We start from the raw sequence: 17,721 nt of genomic DNA, 5'->3' as shown, positions 1-17,721 counted from the left end.
AATCTGAACTCGTGGTTGATCTGGTGCACAATATTGGCATTTATGGTCGTGCTTCTCTGGCGTCAGATAGTTTGGTGACTGCAAATTGAAGTTCTAGGTGTTTCATCTGAATTGCATGCTTGCTTAGAAATTCAAGTAGATCACTGAGCACCATATCCCACCTCCCAATATCTTCAGAATAACTAAACAGAGGTCATCACTGTCTTCCACAATTGCCTTTTAGAAATTTGCCGAAGAAAAATGTTTCCATGTATCTTAACTGCTATTTTAGTCAAGTTTAGCATCACCTTCTTAAAAGTGCAAAGTTGAGACTTTTTAGGATGTGATTGACATGTGCTTTGGATCAAAGCTGTTAATATAATTCTTGCATTTAGATAATTCACAAACTTCTTTTAGATTGGCAAATATAGTCACTTTGATTGCCAGCAATATCTAAATGTATTGAGACAGGATGATTTTTTTTCTCTTAATTCTTTCTCCTTTAGTCTGAAAAGGGGCAAGTGGTCTTATTCGTTTGCAGGTAAGGTAATTACAGTGACCTCACTTCAGAAGTGTTGCAGATCAGACTACATAGTCTATGGATAGACAAATTACTTGAAAGATAAACAGGATTGAAGTCACTTTATAACATATAATTTCAGTGCTTACAGAAATTCTGTACAAGCTATTTGCTTTCCACCATACTTTTCTTAGCATAAAAGACTTCTTTGACCAAGACTAAGTTGGCCTTGATTAACTCTGAAATACAACTAAAACTCTCTTAACAGAGAGAGCTTCCATGCCATGTCATGGTGATGTTGACAGTATAAATACAATTTCCTTCCAGCCCCATCCTATCCTGAAAGGACATGGGAAGAAACTTGTTGGCTAGTTTGTCGTTAATGCATATACTTTCTTGCCAAGGGCCCATATTGCTGAGCTACATGGCTTACACATAGTTATTATCTTACTCTTCCTTCCTTTTCCCCTTCAACAGGAAAAACCTAAATGAAGGCAACTTATAAAAAGCAGATTGTTGCAAAGAGGAGGAAAACACATCATATTTTGAATTGAGGAAGTAGCTGTTGCTCTGGCTGCACTCTTTAGTTGCATACAAACACTGTTTTGCATGTGGGTTAGGTTTTTGGGGGTTTGGTTTGTTTTTCCTGCACACAGTAGATGACATACTGAAATGGGAGACTTGTTGGAGTTGAGTATAAAATGGCAGAAGTAAAATATATAGGTGCACGTTAGCCAGGCAAAGGCTGGGTTGACAAGTGATGGTTGCTATGTGGCACGTGGGAAATAGCGTGGGTTCCTTTTAGGTAGTGGAGAAAAATCTGACCAACTTCATATGTTTATGGGTGAGCAGCGTCACTTAAACAGATTAAAAACATTCTTTCCTCCAATATTGCGGGACCTTTTGTTAGTCCTCCAACTGACCTTGTACTGCCTACTCCAGGATGAAGCGAGCATGTTTGTCATTCTGCTTTTTGTTAGATTGGTTAATCACAATCTTTCTCTTTATTTTTATAGAGCAAATTCGATTAAAGAATATAAGAAATGTATATGGAAGATGCCTGTGGTATCGTTTGCGACTGTTAAAACCACAACAAAACATAATTCCTACAGTAAAGTAAGTATGTTTCATTTGCATGACTTTCCATTAAAGCATTTCCTACATTTTTATTTTTATATAAATATATTTTCTTATAATCAAAGCAGCTGGAATTAGTGTTACAATACTGGCTTTTGTGTCACAGAAGAGACATTTGCAATCTGCTATATTTGAATAATTAATAGTTAATCATTATTATCTAGTAGGGCTTGAAATCAAGATGGGTGCTGTTTGTCCCTTATAAAATATCTGCTAAATTAAAGCAGTGAACCTCAGCACTAATAAATAAGTAAACCACGCATTTATTTGTTCCAAAAAATAATCCTCCCTCACTGAAATTAGTGGTGCTAGCGATGTCTTTTGATTTAAATATTTAATATGTAAACATACATATTCAAATACACAACAGTAATGATTTGTATGTTCAAAGTTGATGGTTTTATATCCTTCAGTTCTTTATTACTCCCACCCTCAAAATATTTTGCTGTTATGCGTGTGTTTCAGCTCTTTGCTTTTTTAACATTGACTTTGCCTAGGATCAGGTTAAAGTTGTCCTTTAAAAATAAGAAGTACTGTTGCATACCTGCTGAGGACAGACAGTTAAAGAATGGAAAGAGTCTTTGTTGATAGTGGCTTGCCTTTGGAGTCAAAGCAGCTGTTTCATCTGTGTCAAAGGTGGTGTTATAACTGAAATGCTCATACCTGCTTTAAAATAGCTTTAATGCTTCTCGCTATTTTAATATTGTTTCTTGAAGACTGATATCAAATGGCTTCCTATGTTATTTGTAGAATTATGCTAAAGCTAGTGTATTTGTACATTTAAAAAATTCTTTCTTCCGAACAGGAAAATAGTCCTCCTTGCTGGCTGGGCGTTATTTTTGTTTCTTGCATACAAAGTTTCCAAAACGGACAGAGAGTATCAAGAATACAACCCTTATGAGGTTTTACATTTGGATCCCGTAAGTAATAGTGTCTTTCACTAGTCTGTACGTTTGGTGTCTAGATGTCAAATTTATGACTTGTTCTTTTAAATAAGTTTAGTGAATGTATCTAGTGGTTTTGTTCTTTTTTGGCATCTGAAAGTTGCTGCTGTGTATTGTTAAGTCAGTTGTTAGATATTCTTTGCCTATATCTATACTAATTTATAACTTTTGTATCTAACTCCTTCAAGATTCTAATGACTTTCTTAATATAGTGAGGTTGGTTTTTTTTAATCTATTTTGAAACTTACTCTGTTGTTTTCCTTGCTTGGTACAGGAAAACAAAAAAGTCATTCTGCTTTGTATGCCCTGTGAAAATCCTCTCAATAGCTATTTTTAGGGATGCTGCTGAATAAACTGTACAAACAAGAATGTGGATTCATTTGACTTACAGTTGTTGTACAGCAGTATTTCTCTTGTAAATGAAAGGTTTCAGTAAAGGGTGTTGATGATGCACATTTGGATGTAGTAAAGGTTACCTTGAATCTCAGTTGCATCTCTGAATGCAAACAACAAATTCTAAATAGCGATACCAGCCAATTGGTTTATTAAACTGCAAAAAAAAAAAGATGTAGTGTTTATCTAGAAAACAGATGCAGTGCTTTATTTATATTGAAGGTCTGATTCAAAATGGATATAAAAAGTTATATATCCCAAGGAGACAGTAGACCTTCTGGACATCTCTTAAACTCTTATTTAGTCTTGTCAAACTTTTCTTCATCTTAACCACAATACCCCGAGCAAATTCTCTGCTTATGGTAATTATTTCCTGATATAAAGCTCTTCTTTCGAGTAACAGTAGAGTCATCTTTTCAGTTCTGAATTCTGAGGTATGTTTTACTCTCCAGTCTAAGGAAACACACTGTGGATACAGCTCAGCACAAGAATATGGAAGAACTTTGAATGTACCTGTTTTGATTAAACTTGATGTATATTGTTAGTGTGGGAGAGCTTAATATGTATATGAATATTAACAAATACATCTCTTGCCATTAGCGATGTGGCTTGTCAGTGTAAGGATAGGCATCACTGACACTGCTTTTCTATGCTAAGAAAGCCATTATAGCAGATAAGTAGACTCTAGCCTGTCATGTGCGGAGGCAAGTTATTTAAATTCAACCTCTGCTCAGTTCCTCTGTGAATGACTGATTGCTGGCTTGTGTCCTCTCACTGACGCACAGGAATGGTATCTGTTGGAACCGTTCATGTATCTGGGTTAACTTTAGTTAAACAAATCAGACTAGGGATTAGGTCATCAGAGGATTTTCTTTTCTCATCTTTGGCAAATTTCTACAAGTAACAACCTGGAGGGGGAAAAGTATGTAAGTAGTGATAGAGGGATGGAGCATATTGTCATAGGGACAAGTTGAATTAAAGCCACAGATGTTACAAGGGGTATGAAGAGATGGGTGTGAAGATAGAGCAGTTGAAGTAGGGTTCAAAATAGAGTTCAGGATTCCAGAGTGTGTGTGGTTTTTTGTATTTCTGTGCTATCAGACAATGTCTGTTAAATCCCCTTGAAAAACTTGTAGTTCGGACTACATAAAAGTTAACAGCTTTCTTCTGTTACCATTCAAGTGGAACCTTTACAGTCATTGCCAGCCCTGCTGATGTCGAAGTGACACAGATGTTGAAGTGTTGTTAGATAATGGAAATGCTGCTTTAAAAAAAAAAAAAAAAAAAAAAAAAACAAAACAAAATCCCCCAAACTTTAAAAAAAACCCCAAAAGTTGCAGACAAGCACTTGAAAGTTTAGGTACACAATAATTCATTTGTTTTTTTTACATTCACCCTGTGGCCAAGATTTTTTATTTTAATCTTACGTTAGCATATCAACTTATAACAAGAGGCTTTTTTCTCCAGAGAAGGACCACAACATGGACAAAGTCAGATAACATACGTGCACCTTATTTTTATATAAAATATCAGCACTTTGTTTTGAACATAGAATAGCTCTTTTTGGAGTGCATCACTTAAATTCACTCATACATAAGGCACTTGCATAGTATTACTGATTTATTGAATAAATATCCTTGCTGCCATTTTACAGGTGGGATCTGAGGCAGAAAGATGAAGCTCAAAACTGATTATAATTTTGGATTCTTTAAGAAAGACAATTGGGGCCCTATTTTTTTTTTTGTAAGTAGTTAATATAGGGAAGCTCTGTGTTCCAAGCAGAGTGCCGACTGGCACCAACTGTCCTAGGCTGCTAAGCATTAATGTAAGTCAGGCCTGACCTCTGTAGCCTAGCTTTTGAAAATGAGGAGTAAGCAGTTAATGATAGATGGAAAGTTTGTCATTGGCTTATCAGGGATCACATGTAACCTCTGTGGCAGAGAGAGAAAAAATGAGGATTTTTTTTTTTATGGGCAGCATTCATGTGAGCCGTGAAAACCCTTGTGCTGTTCTCCAGCAACCTGATTTTTCTTTTTCCTCCACTTCCCAGCTTCTGCTACTCATCTGACATTCTTCATCTAGTCTTGAAATGGCTGTTTTTATTTGAAGTCTAACTTACTAAGGAGTAAATTCATCCTTTGCATTAAATGAGGCAGGCATGCTGTTGAAAAATAGTTTTGGAAGAGACACTTTGTATAAAGAGAGATAAAGTAACACCAACTGAAGCCCCGGGGCAGTTTAATTTCTGGTTTAAATTTATTGAAACAGTACCATCATCTTTAAATAACTTCTTGTGTGTTTATTATGCAGTTAAGGTAGCATGCTAGGCTTCTCTACCACAAAATGTTGAAGAGTCCTATGGTAATGGTTCTGTGAAACTTAGCTTACTAGAAAAGCTTCTATCTGCACTGACTATAAAGTGTTGAGGGTTTTCTTGAATAGTGAAGTTCACAGTCAAACCATTTAACAACATGCTGTAGTAGAATAAAAATCGGTCTCTTTCTCAGGTATAGGTAATGTATCCCCTTTGTTCAAGAAGTCTGAAACAATTTATGGGTAGGATGATTCTAGTCAAAGGCGTTCTTAAGCGGCAGGGCAATCCACTGTTCCTGATGACCAACAGATTTATTTCTGCCTACAAGCTGCAAGTGAACCATCATACTTGATCTATGAACTCTTTGCTTAAGTAGAAGAATGTTGCAAGTGAGAATTCTTCGTATTCATGAATATGTTTAGGAAAAGGTAAGATTTGTCAAACAGATAAGGCAGCCTTCCTGTTTTTTTTTTTTTTTTGTATGGATGGATGAATAAGGTAATCCAGAAAAAAAAACAATATCCAGCCGTCTGAATGTCTTTTTGTTAGACTATGACTTCTAACTTGTTTTAAAAATGTAATGGTTATAAAAATGTTATTAGAAAAATAGTCATGTTTCCATGAAATGCATATGTAGTTTCATGATAATATCGTATGTTAGAACATAATTCTTTAGTTCAATGAGTGGTTCAGAGAAATATTGCACAATGTGCTTTAGAATATAGATATAGAAGAATGGATTTGATTTAAGGAATTAATTAATAAACTCAAAACCTACCTTTTTAAGGGAGCAAGTATATCGGAAATTAAGAAACAGTACCGTGCACTATCGCTAAAATACCATCCAGATAAAGGAGGAGATGAAGTTATGTTCATGAGGATTGCTAAGGCCTATGCAGCGTAAGTTTCGTTTTTTACCTACAAAAAGTGGGAGCTTGATATTATGGGGAGGGAAACCTCTAAGGTAATAACAGGGATGAGCTAAGCAGCCAGGGAAAATGTGTTTGGATATGTAACGAAAGTCAAAACATGTCTCTGGTTCAGTGCATGCTTGCTCTGTACAAGTTAGGAAGGATAACTTAATTGTTTAGCAACTGTCAAAATACTGTAAGGTGTTAGGTCTTTGTGTTGAATTTCCATGTCAGCTAGGGAAAGTGTTTCCAGTGCAGTACATATTAAATCTTAAAGATGACAAAGGACAAAATGGGTCTTGTGGTTTTTAAGCAACCAGCCCTATCGCAGCAATTCTGAAGCATTGCTTAGAAAAGAAATACATTGTTTATTTCACCTGGTGATAAAGCCAAAGAGTAAGAGACAGTATTTTAACTCTCTTCCATCTAGTGACAAAGATGTTTCATTCTGGTTCTGACTCAGTTTTCTCTCAGCTCCCCCATGTCCCTTTTCATTTGCAGTTGCCTTGCAGTCCTGATTTTTCACTCAGTGACTGTTTCATATTACCTATGTAGTTCTTAAAAGCTGAATCCTCAAATCCTCTTTTCCTCCAGGGTATTTTTTGGCCTTACCTCTGGTTTTATTTTTTTATTTTTTTTTAATCTGGGAGATGATGTGTAATATTAGAATTCGGTATAAAGGAAATCCCTTTTTATTGAATTTTTCCATAATCAACATGTGGGTTTGGAGTTTGTAATACTGTTCATACACAGAATGTTAATACAGCTTTATGTTCTTTTCTACTCTAAATGATCATCTGTCAGAGTCTGTTACTCTCTGACCAGGTTCTTTTAGATATTTCACATGTAGAGCATGTAATATTTAATATCAAATTTGCTTATCTGAAGACAGTTGATGTCACACGGGATTTCTAATTTAGCGGAATGATACATTTGCATTGTGGTTTTAGTATATTTTTGTAAGTTACACTTAGCAAAACATAGCAATTTAAATACACAGTTCAATCACAATACCAACGTGATTCCCATTACAGGTCTCTCTAACAAGCTCACTGTCATGATGCTGGACATCCCCAGGTGATGGGAAGGCACATGTGGGTTGAAGCCAACTCGAGCCTGTTGTTCTCTTCAAAATTCTTTTGCTAGTTGTCTAGTTTCTATACTCTGTCTTGGGCTGAGCCAGGAATGTGCTTCCCCCATGCTGGTCTCACAAACTTGAGGGGACATTCATACTTTTAAAATGAACTCGAGGAGAAATGTTTACGCTACCAGTTGATCTGCTCAGCTGTTGGTAGGTGTTTATCTAAAACAAAGGCTACCCTCTGGTCCCCTTTGTGGTGAGACAGAGTGAGCTTCTTTGCAACAGCTGTGGTGAGTCACTGTGGTCAATCTGAGCTTCATGGCACATTGCCCTTGCCCATCCCCTTTGAGCTTTCTTCCATTGTAGGGTTTATTTGGTCAGTCACATCATCAGAGAACCTAGCAAGCTGGTGACTTCTGCTTTTAAGTCAGTTGTCTATGTGATTGACCTTACTGACTGACTGAGAGTCCTGTTTGAGGTGAGGTGAGAAGGAGAACCAACACCATGCTCACTTGAGCAGTTTGAAAATCATACTGTCTGCTTAAACACCTCTGCATCACTATGAAAGTCTCTTCAATAGGATATTCTGGTATTGCTTTCTGAACTCCTGAAACATCTCACTTCTTTGCTTTGCAAGCTAGCACTCAAATGCTTGGTGATACAGTTTGATACTTCCAAACGCTAGTGCAAGGGCTGTGGCAGAGGCATATTTTGAAGCAAATGACAGTGAAGTTCCTTAGCCATGCTGTCTTGAAAGAATATAAAAGCTACCCATTCAATGAGTCTGCTCATTAACAAATGTGAGACTTAGAAATGATCAGGAGATGTCTGACTCATTCACTGGGTTTCTTCTGCGAGACAAATCTTCCATACAGTGAATGCATGCTGATATGTTTCCTAAAGCAGTATTCTTCCTTCTAGTAACAGGGATTCTGTTTGAGATGCTATATTATTGCCAAGAAACTGTCATTACAGAACAGGAGGTGGTGTCTTAATTTATTTCTCTCTTCTTAAATATGAAACTGGGGAGTTCCACGAAAAAAGCAACCAAACACACACATGCCATCCAAGGGTAAAAGTCTAGGATAAGAGAATTAAAAGCCCACGTGGACAACTTCTGCTGTATCAACTCATCTTGCATATTCACCTTCCTTCCAAAAAAAGATAATGTTTTCAACCTTTGTTTTTCAAAATTTGCTGTAATGTAACCTGGCATTGAAAAGCGCTCTTTGCTGATGGGTACGCAGTCACTCTCATGAAAGGGAGATGTGATTGTTCCATCTCCTGTACGAGGTTGCACCCTCGTACGTCTGATTTCTTTTGCTGTCACAGTGCTAAAATAATTTGCCTGTGTATCCTGAAGGAATACAGCAGTATTGTTTCATATCAGATTTCATACAAACAATAGCAGAAGCTGTTTAGCTTGCCAAACCATCTCTGAACGATAGTATAAATGCCACATTTTAAAGTTTCTGTGTGTTAATGATTTAGAGAACTTTCTTTACTTCTGTATTAACTTAATTTCTCTTCTTGAAACTAGCTTAACTGATGAAGAGTCACGAAAAAATTGGGAAGAATTTGGTAATCCAGATGGACCACAAGGTAACAATTATGAATGACAGAAGTCCTGTAATTTCCGTGCATTGAGCTGTGTAATATCTGATCATGTGAGCAGCACTTAGATCTTAATGTATGTGGAATAACTTTTTCCTATGATGTGAAGCAATGCATCCGATCAGTTCTTTGCTTGTGAAACTGGCTCTGGTGTGGTGGTGGGAGGGAAAGGTGGGAAAGAGTTTGCTTTCACATTTCTCAAACTTCTTATTAGGGAAAAAAAGAGAAGAGTGGTTTTTTTTTTTTAATTAGTCAGTTTCAGTAAGTATCTAGAGAAACTTTCCAATATTAAAAGGAGGTATAAGTGAAAAATAGAATAATACTCATCTGAAACTTGTCAATTTTAAACATTCCTTAGTACTTAGGATCAGATACTATAAATGTGTATTGAAAATTTAACAACTAGCCACAATGCAATAAACACACTTTGAAGGGATGTACGTGAGGATATGTATGTATCTAAATAAACACTGTATACACATCTGCCTTCCATTTGCTGGAAGCAGTACTGTTTGAGTGTAGCTCTAGGCCACCTTCATCTTGAGGAGTCCTGGTGATTTATCCCTATGCTGGTAGACTGTTCCTGGGCAGGTAGCTACATGGAAATCATCCTGATGATGGTGCATTAAAGTTTTACAGTAGATGGTCCAAACTAAAACAATGTAAGACTGAAAGTTGATAGATTCCCCCCCCTCCTATTTGCAGTTGCATGAGTGGCCTGTAAAATATATTTGTGACAGTTAAGTGGACTAGTTGTGAGGAAGAATATTGTATATTTCTAGCTGCTTCTGATACTCATTACAAGCAAAAAGAAAACCTGCCATCTGTTAGGACAGGCCTCCGTAGGTCTGTGCTTGTTGATGCCCCACAGTTTGCAGGACTAAGTTATACTACATATCTACATGGAATGAGTTAAGGCCAGCTTGGAAGTAGTAAATGGAATTAATAACTTAATTGTGAAGTTACAGGATCACATGAGGGAACTCTGTGCTGGAAATTCTTCTTCTGAATTATATCCATCCAACATGGGAAATTAATTTTAAAAGGGAAAACACCCCCCAGCCCCTGACCAGTGTTTCAAAGAAACAATCTTCCCTCTCCCTTCGAAAAAAACAACTGCCAACTAAATCATAGTCCGACAAAGGCATTTCTGATGGACTAAGGTGGTGGTTCAGTTTCTTTAACCACTGTGTTTTATAGCATAGCAAATTTCTTTCAGCTCCTAGCTTCTCTAGGTTTCTGAGACAGGCAAGTAGGAGGACTCTGTTCCTCTTGCTGCAAAATACAAATAAGATCTTGCTTCAGAAATGCTGTCATAATATCAGCAAAATGGTACTGTAGATTTTAGTCTGGTATATGCACAAATAGCTTTCCTAGGACCTTTCCTGATGCTAAACAGTTTTTTGCACCCACAAGCTACTAACTTAGTGTTGCCAAGGCATAGGATTTCAAGTTAGGCAGTATGTCAGTGTCCTTAAATGGACCTGAAGCTGTGACTTCAAAAGAAAACTCGGCCAAAAGCTGAGAATTTAAAGGCATGAAGATCCTCGTGCGCTTGGCTCAGAGATCGCTTTCCCAAACTTAAAAGACTCTGGATCCCCAAAGGGTGAAATGATTCTTTGGTAAGGTAGCAGTTCGTACTGTGAGTGTGAAGTCTCCTGCTCTTCTGAAATCCTAACTCAGATTATGGTGGAACTGGAGTTCTCTGCTTTGCTTCCAGGTCTGTCATCGTTGCTTCATCTGAAGGGTGGGAAGAAGCCTGAAATTTTCTCTCTCCCACCTTCAATTCTGTAACCTTGTTCTACACTGAAGTGTGAGGAGCTTTCTAATTTAGTGAAATTCATCTCCTCTTCATTTATACACCTGTAGTGTAAAAATCTGTATCCAAGCTATGTACTCTAGTTTTTTAGTTCTGTGTAGTCAAAGAATAGAGACAGTCCCTTATAGAGGTATATTCTGGGATGAGATGAAGCACATCTGGTGTTAGACATGTCTAACCGAGTTAGATGAGGTGCATCCCACCCTCTGTGCCCAGCACGAAGGAACAGGAAGCAGTATTCCTCTCTATCCAACTGAAGCAGCATGGAGGTTAGAGGCAGAAAAACAAGATTTTCTTGTCTTTGGCATGACTTGCTCCTGTACTAAAAGTAAAATACTGAATGTGCAAAATAATTTTTTTTTTTTTTTAAGCAGGCCCTAGAAATTTGTAAAGTCTTTTTTTTTTTTTTTCCTTTTTTTTGGTTGCCTAAAACTTCTAGTGTCAGGATAGGTGATGTTTGCGAAGTTCAATTTATTACTGCTAAAGTGTCTGAAGACAAGCTATTTTATGCTCTTTGGTATTCAGATCTGTGTGCTGTAGATGTTACTGCTAGAGAATCATGGTATCTGTTTCCTGCAGCCTAGCTCCTTTTGAATCAAAAAGTGTTCCTTTCTCTTTCTTACCAATCACACAGAAATTTGAACTGGTAGAGGGTTTTGTTTTTACAATTTACAGCTTAGAACACTTTCCTAAAGTTACAAACTAATAAAACTTTTTCCATAGAATTCATTTGCTCAAACAATTTTCTTGCAGTTCATGTATTTACTGATCTGTATGTATTTAAACTGCTGAAAACTCTGCAGGGCAAAGCTCCTAAATCTTTCCATCTGTGAAATCTTTCTCTATCTTTTTATATATTAATAAATCTTGCATATCTATTTCACTGCAATATGTTAAGCTAAAGTCTTTGGTATTTCAGATGTTGCATTTAAGTCTTGTTATTTTATTGCACACTTGAGTGTATTTGATTTGGTTTTTTATTTTGCTAAATTTGTTAGAATTTTACTTATTGAAGTGATAAACATGAGGGTTTTTTCTGGGTTGGTGGTTTTGTTGGTTTTTTTTTTTGTTTGTTAGACTTAATGTGACTTTAAAACAATTCCTTAACATTTTATAGTGAATTTCTTTTCTTTCATCCTACAGCTACAAGCTTCGGTATAGCTTTGCCAGCTTGGATTGTGGATCAGAAAAATTCAATTTTGGTGAGTCAGCTTACTTAGCTCAAGATTTTAAGATGAACTTTCAAGTGTTCACCTTAAAACGTGCTTAATACTGTGCATTTTAGTCAAAACACATACTTAATAGTACTTTGGTCCAAATGCATGTCTTTGAAGCAAATTTCAGGAGTCAAAAGTGTTAGAGTAGCTTAAATCTAACCTTTGAGAGTAAAGTATTAATATGCTTGGAAGGATCTCGTTGCAATGATAATGAGGTTGTACTGTGGTCACCCCTGCTACAGAGTGTGTGTTTGCTGTTGCAAGGAAACACATACAGAACTGTTTGTTTGCTGGATTTCTGTAGTTCCATTTTTGGTTTGCTAGTGATGCTGTAATCATACGATGTCTAAATGTTCTTTCTGTTGCATTTGTTGCTGCAAGGTATTTGGCTTACCCGCTTGATTTCTTTTAATGTGGTAATCATCTCTGTCCACTGCATCACAGATTAGCTGCCAACTCTTTAATTATTAAAGAAACCCACCTGAGACAATGTGTGGATTATTTGAAAGGTTACTTACACTAAACTGATACTCCTTATTTAAACCCTACCCAACCGATTATATTACTTGTAAGTTGTTCTTCAGAAATAATGACGGGTATTATGCAATAAGCTTGCATGAATTTGTAGTAGGCTTGTGGTAATACTACTTGACTGTATGTTAGAATAAAGATTAAACAAGAGTGGTATTAAGTAACTGAAGTGTCTAATGCACTATGTTTCATAACTTTTCTCTAGGTTTTGCTTGTATACGGATTAGCATTTATGGTTATTCTTCCAGTTGTTGTGGTAAGTACTATCTGATTAATATTCTACCCTCTGTAACCAAGGTGTAAACAAAGCTGTCTTAGACATAAGTAGAGTTGCTCATTCTTGCCTTTCATGGAGAGAGAGTGCGAGTGAGCTTTTTTTTTTAATGTGGGTGTTTTATTATAGAAAAGGTGTAGCTGCTGTAGAGTTTCCAAAAAAATGCAGTGCCATGATGGAGAGAGGGCTGTAGAGAAAATATTAGATATCGCTAGAGTTAGACTGAGTTACGTAATTTGTCTTGTACCTTCTGTCATTCATCACATTAAAATTAATATGATGTGATGAACTCAGGAATATATTCAGTGGTGTTACTGTAGAGCCAAGACCGAGATGTATGTAGCTGGTGGTACTAGAATGATTACTGCTTATGGAACAAGTTGTTGCTTTGGTTTCTCCTGGCTGCCTTTGTTTTCATAACTTCAGTTTTTATTGATCTGCTGAACACCATGAGATGTCTACCCTTGAGATTTCTTTGTGTGAGAAATCAATTGCTAGGTGAGTGGTACTTCAGGGCTTGGGTTTGCCCTACGCTATTGCTTTTTAACAACGTCCCTTATCCAGGGATTGTGCGTTTGTGGTATGGTATGAAGAAAGACTCAGAAAACTGACACCCAGAAACCTTCATGCTCTTAGGAAGATTTTCATTTGAGAAAGCGTCCCGAGGTCTTGGCAACTGCTTGCATGTCTGTGTGCAGAGGCTCAGCCAGGCATTATCCCTTCTCTTTGAGAGTCTTTGTGCATAATTGAAGATTCAGTGTAGAAAATTAGATGTGGCTATTTCAACAAGTCGTGGAATAAGAAGTCTAAAATCCAGGGTACAATGTCTACCTATTTTTCCCATCTTTCCTTTTAGGTTTCAGTTGGTGTCTGTTGATGCTTTTTTGTATACATGTACTTTTAGTGATTTATACCAGGTTTATCGTAGCTCAAGTGAAAGTAAACATCCTTTCTGTTATGAAGAAATGTCCTGAGCAGAGAAAAAAATAATCTGCCTCTTCTTGCCCCTATACCAGATGTAGACTTTGCGTTCTGACTTGTCACTGTAAATTTCTTTTATAGTCAGTGAAGAGGAATAGTCATTTTTATGGAGCAAGTTATTTTATCATTTCATTCTAAAGTAGACATACAAGATGATTCATGTCTTTAATGGGCCTGTTTCTCTTTTATGAATCAATAAAGAAGCTGAAGTTAACTACAGTGTAGTCATCCTATATCTGAGATAGGCATCTAAAATAAAGTGAGGGCTAGTTCCACCCTTTGAATCCAGATCAACAAAAAAGGAAAATACTGATACGTTGTTCTTCCTAGACCTCCACTGACCTAAATAATGTTCTGTACATGAGGTGAGAGAGGTGAGCTCTATCTGCAAAAGCAGTTAGGGCAGCCTCTTTCATGTATATTTGGGTTGGCAATAGTTATATTTTTCTTCCAGTACCTATACTTAGACAAAAACTTGATAGCTATGGGATTATAATCTAAATTTGTCTGCAGAAAAACTTTAAAAAAAGTTGTGTACCATTTTGTGTCAGGGTTCATCTATTCATGGAAGAATCAAACCTAAGTTATTAAAAAAAAAAAGTGTTTGTGGGGAGCCAGTCCTAGAGCATTTCCCAAATAATTAAGTAAATTGCAGACTTCTTGCTGTGGTAGGGGAATTTACACTATTGCTTATTAATCAATAGTAGTAAGCATCACTTACTACTTTACTGCTTGTTACTTTTCACTTGTGATACATCTCAATCTATTGTAAAGTTTATCTTGGATGTTTTTTCTCATGTTAGTGAGCTTTGTGTACAAGGAGGATTTTAATGAACAGACTGCAGTTTATAACACAACACACCACTTTTCTTAAAATATATTATAATCACTGTACAGTGAGTTCCATAATTTGAAGTCAGTGGTGTAATGCTAATGAGGGAATTATTGGAGTGTTTCTGAAGGTTTGGAAAACTTTTTCTGTCAACCTGAAGGCGTGCGGCTTAATTCTGAAAATTTGCAGCAAGAGTACTGGGCCACATCCAAATTCCACTTCTGAAAAGCATTTTCTAATTAGGTAACTTAAATTATTTTTTTGCAGTGAAAGAAATATCTTATTTTGTTCTTGGTTTGACCTTCGTCTGCCTAAACTGAGTTTGACTCGAATGCTGTGTTGCACAGTAAGGAGTTACCACGTATACAGAAAGTGGTAAATCGAATGGATTTACTGTTTAGTGTCTTCCATAAAATAACACCAAAAATAAACAAAGCAGTGTATATGTGCATGCGTTAGGGGGAATTCTCTAGGCTAGAGATAGGCTAAAAATCTTTAGCATTAGATTCTCTTAGATGAATGTATTGGTGTGCTTTTAAAATTTGTGTTGGCAAAGATTTTTTTTTTTGTTTCCTTCTCCTTTCTGAAATTGACCTTAACATAGGTAAAACCAGTTGGGCTGAGTTAACAGGTTGTGAACAGATACGACGTGATCCAGCATATCTGTTTCAATGCTTCATCGTAGCTGACATAATTTTGTTCTTGTTAAATATCTCAGGGTTCCTGGTGGTACCGATCAATACGATATAGTGGAGATCAAATTCTCATTCGGACAACTCAAATATATACGTATTTTGTCTATAAAACACGGAACATGGACATGAAACGTAAGTAAAAGGCATCTTGAAATGATGTGTTCATCTGAAATGTCTGTCTGCTGATGTTAAAATACTTCTGCCTTATAAGCCTTTGTTAGGTTAAAATAATGTTTTTGGTTCTTTGAGAATTTTTTTAAAAACTTCATTTTGTTGCAGGTGAAGAGTACTCTGTAAGAAGACCCAACTATTTGGGGAGGGAGTCATATAGATCTATATCTACATCTGTATGCAAAAAAAAAAAAAGGATATTCTATGTTGGGAAAAACAGATGCTGACCTGCCTGTAGTCCTGAGTTACTGTATGGCCACTAGGAATGCGGCCCATATCTGTGTGTTTTCTTCTGTTAGTGTAACAAAACAGGCTTTGGGAATTTTCTAGGGAGGGGATCTCATAATTTCTTCTTTTTATATCACCAAAGAATGAAATAGCATTACTGGTACTCTATTCTTACTTGTTATGTTATAGGTGAATTTCTGTTTAAAAATTTTGCTCCCTATCAATTTCATGTTACTTTGTTACTTGTTTATAGTTTCTGATATACTTATTTTTCTTGTCTGCTGACTTTTAAAGAAAAAGTTCTGGGGAAATTTGTAGATACATTATGTTGGACTTTATCTTGGTCTACAGTATCCTCAGGTGCAGAATTGGATCTTTCAGTTTGGAGGCTGGCATGGGCCTGAAGAATTAGCATGGTACTAATAAGTTTTTCTTAGATTGCATGCTCAGAATGATTGAAAAGCAGAATAAAACAACCAAAAAAGAAAAAACCTCAAAGAGGGGTCATAAATATATACTTGTACTCCTTTGAATTGCACTGTTTAGCTTTGGATTTGCTGGAAGATTGCTGGAAGCATCCACTCTTGATACATCCCTTTCCTGCTGAACAGAAATGCTTCACAGATAATCTTAGAGGTCTTAGGAGATAAGAGTATGGAAATATGTTAGCTTTCTAGTCCCAGAACAAATGGATTTGTGTGTGGGGTTAATTTAGACCAGTTTATGCTCTCCACCTTGTCATACTCTAGGCCTTTTTCCCCTCTCCAAACAGCTAGGTGTGAAAGGAGGAATGGGAGAGTAGGTGAGACACCTTTAGAAATTTAGGGAGATCACTGCAAACCTGTTTCTCTTCTTTCTCCAAACTTGTTGGCAACAGTAGATTATTTCATGTTGAACCTTGTTCATAGCCATAGCTTTGAGGCTTGCCTTGTCTCTTCTACAGATTGGTTGAAAAGTTAACTGTAAGTTTAAGTGGCCTTATTTAAGGACTTAACACTTTCAGGGGGTCCTGGGGTCAGAGGCAGGTCAGTTATTTCCACTGAGGTCTGTTGTGCAGTCTGAATGAAAAATGAGCCGCAGCTGAGGTGGCTTAAACAAATCACACAGTGATCAGGTAAGGCTTTTGCTTGGTTGTGAATTCCACAGTGGTGTAAGGTACCAGAGCCAAAACTCAAAGCTTAAGCCTGGGCAGATGCAATCAAACCGGGCTAGGGAAATGGTGAGACACATCTGCATGGCTTGCCTTGTGTTAGATTTTTTTTTTTTGTTAGGTTTCGATACAAATGAGTTTTAAAAGCTTCCTTTCTTGAGGACCCACAGTTGTGGATCTTCATAGGAAAGTATTTATAGTTGTCTGAAACCCTTCGTTATGCTCTGCTCAGGAAGTAAACAGATAAGCAAGAACGGAAATGAGAATTGATGCTCAGGGAACTTGAGCTCAGTAGTTGTAGGTGGAATTCCCTGAGTACTGCAAGTAGGCAAAAATAACTTTGACTTGCCCAGAAAAAAACTTGGTCAAAATTTAAGAATGAAGCTTGTGAAACTATTGCTGAAAAAGTTATTTTAACTGGAGCAAATGATGGGATGAGCTTTCTCTCATTGTCTATGGCTGAGACATCTGATATGTTCATGAGCAGAAAGCTCATAATGGGGCTAAAATACCCCATTGTGCATGTCTTTCATCTTAATTATACAACAGAATATTTTGAGGTAGTATGGATTTTCCTAATCACATTAGAAGAGCAGTCCATCAGCTTTGTGGGATTTGTTTGCAGGGATATTTATTGAAGTGCTTTTCTAATAATTAAAAGAAAAATTTTTGGTGAATTTTCGATGCTGACTGAACAGAAAATTGAGTTGAAACTTTATCCTTCCCGCCTCCCCCTCCAGTACACACATTGTGGTGCAGCCGCAGGCAAATAAATTGCTGAGAGGAATGGCTCTGTGAGCATGCAGAAGTAGTCAAACTGCTGTGCAGTGACGTCTGCCAGTCCTAAAGAAGTCTAACTATGTGAAGACATTTAGGATCGAATGCTGGACTTGATGCCATGCAAAATGGAGCCTTGAGCGATCTCTTTTG

General features: G+C 36.8%; 1 protein-coding gene across 1 annotated transcript in view; it reads left to right on the top strand.

Annotated features, from left to right (window-relative positions):
* The window catches only part of SEC63 (SEC63 protein translocation regulator), a 65,776-nt gene that overhangs the window by 17,179 nt on the left and 30,876 nt on the right, over positions 1 to 17,721 (top strand). The window contains exons 2-8 of the mRNA XM_075498494.1: positions 1,516 to 1,615; positions 2,442 to 2,556; positions 6,075 to 6,187; positions 8,820 to 8,881; positions 11,856 to 11,914; positions 12,666 to 12,716; positions 15,266 to 15,374. Of these exons, the coding sequence (XP_075354609.1) occupies positions 1,516 to 1,615; positions 2,442 to 2,556; positions 6,075 to 6,187; positions 8,820 to 8,881; positions 11,856 to 11,914; positions 12,666 to 12,716; positions 15,266 to 15,374 (609 nt within the window). The remainder of the gene's footprint in view (positions 1 to 1,515; positions 1,616 to 2,441; positions 2,557 to 6,074; positions 6,188 to 8,819; positions 8,882 to 11,855; positions 11,915 to 12,665; positions 12,717 to 15,265; positions 15,375 to 17,721) is intronic.

Source organism: Mycteria americana, chromosome 3 (genome assembly GCF_035582795.1).
Source record: "Mycteria americana isolate JAX WOST 10 ecotype Jacksonville Zoo and Gardens chromosome 3, USCA_MyAme_1.0, whole genome shotgun sequence".
Taxonomy (NCBI): Eukaryota; Metazoa; Chordata; class Aves; order Ciconiiformes; family Ciconiidae; genus Mycteria; species Mycteria americana.
This window is presented reverse-complemented; position numbering and strand designations above follow the sequence as displayed.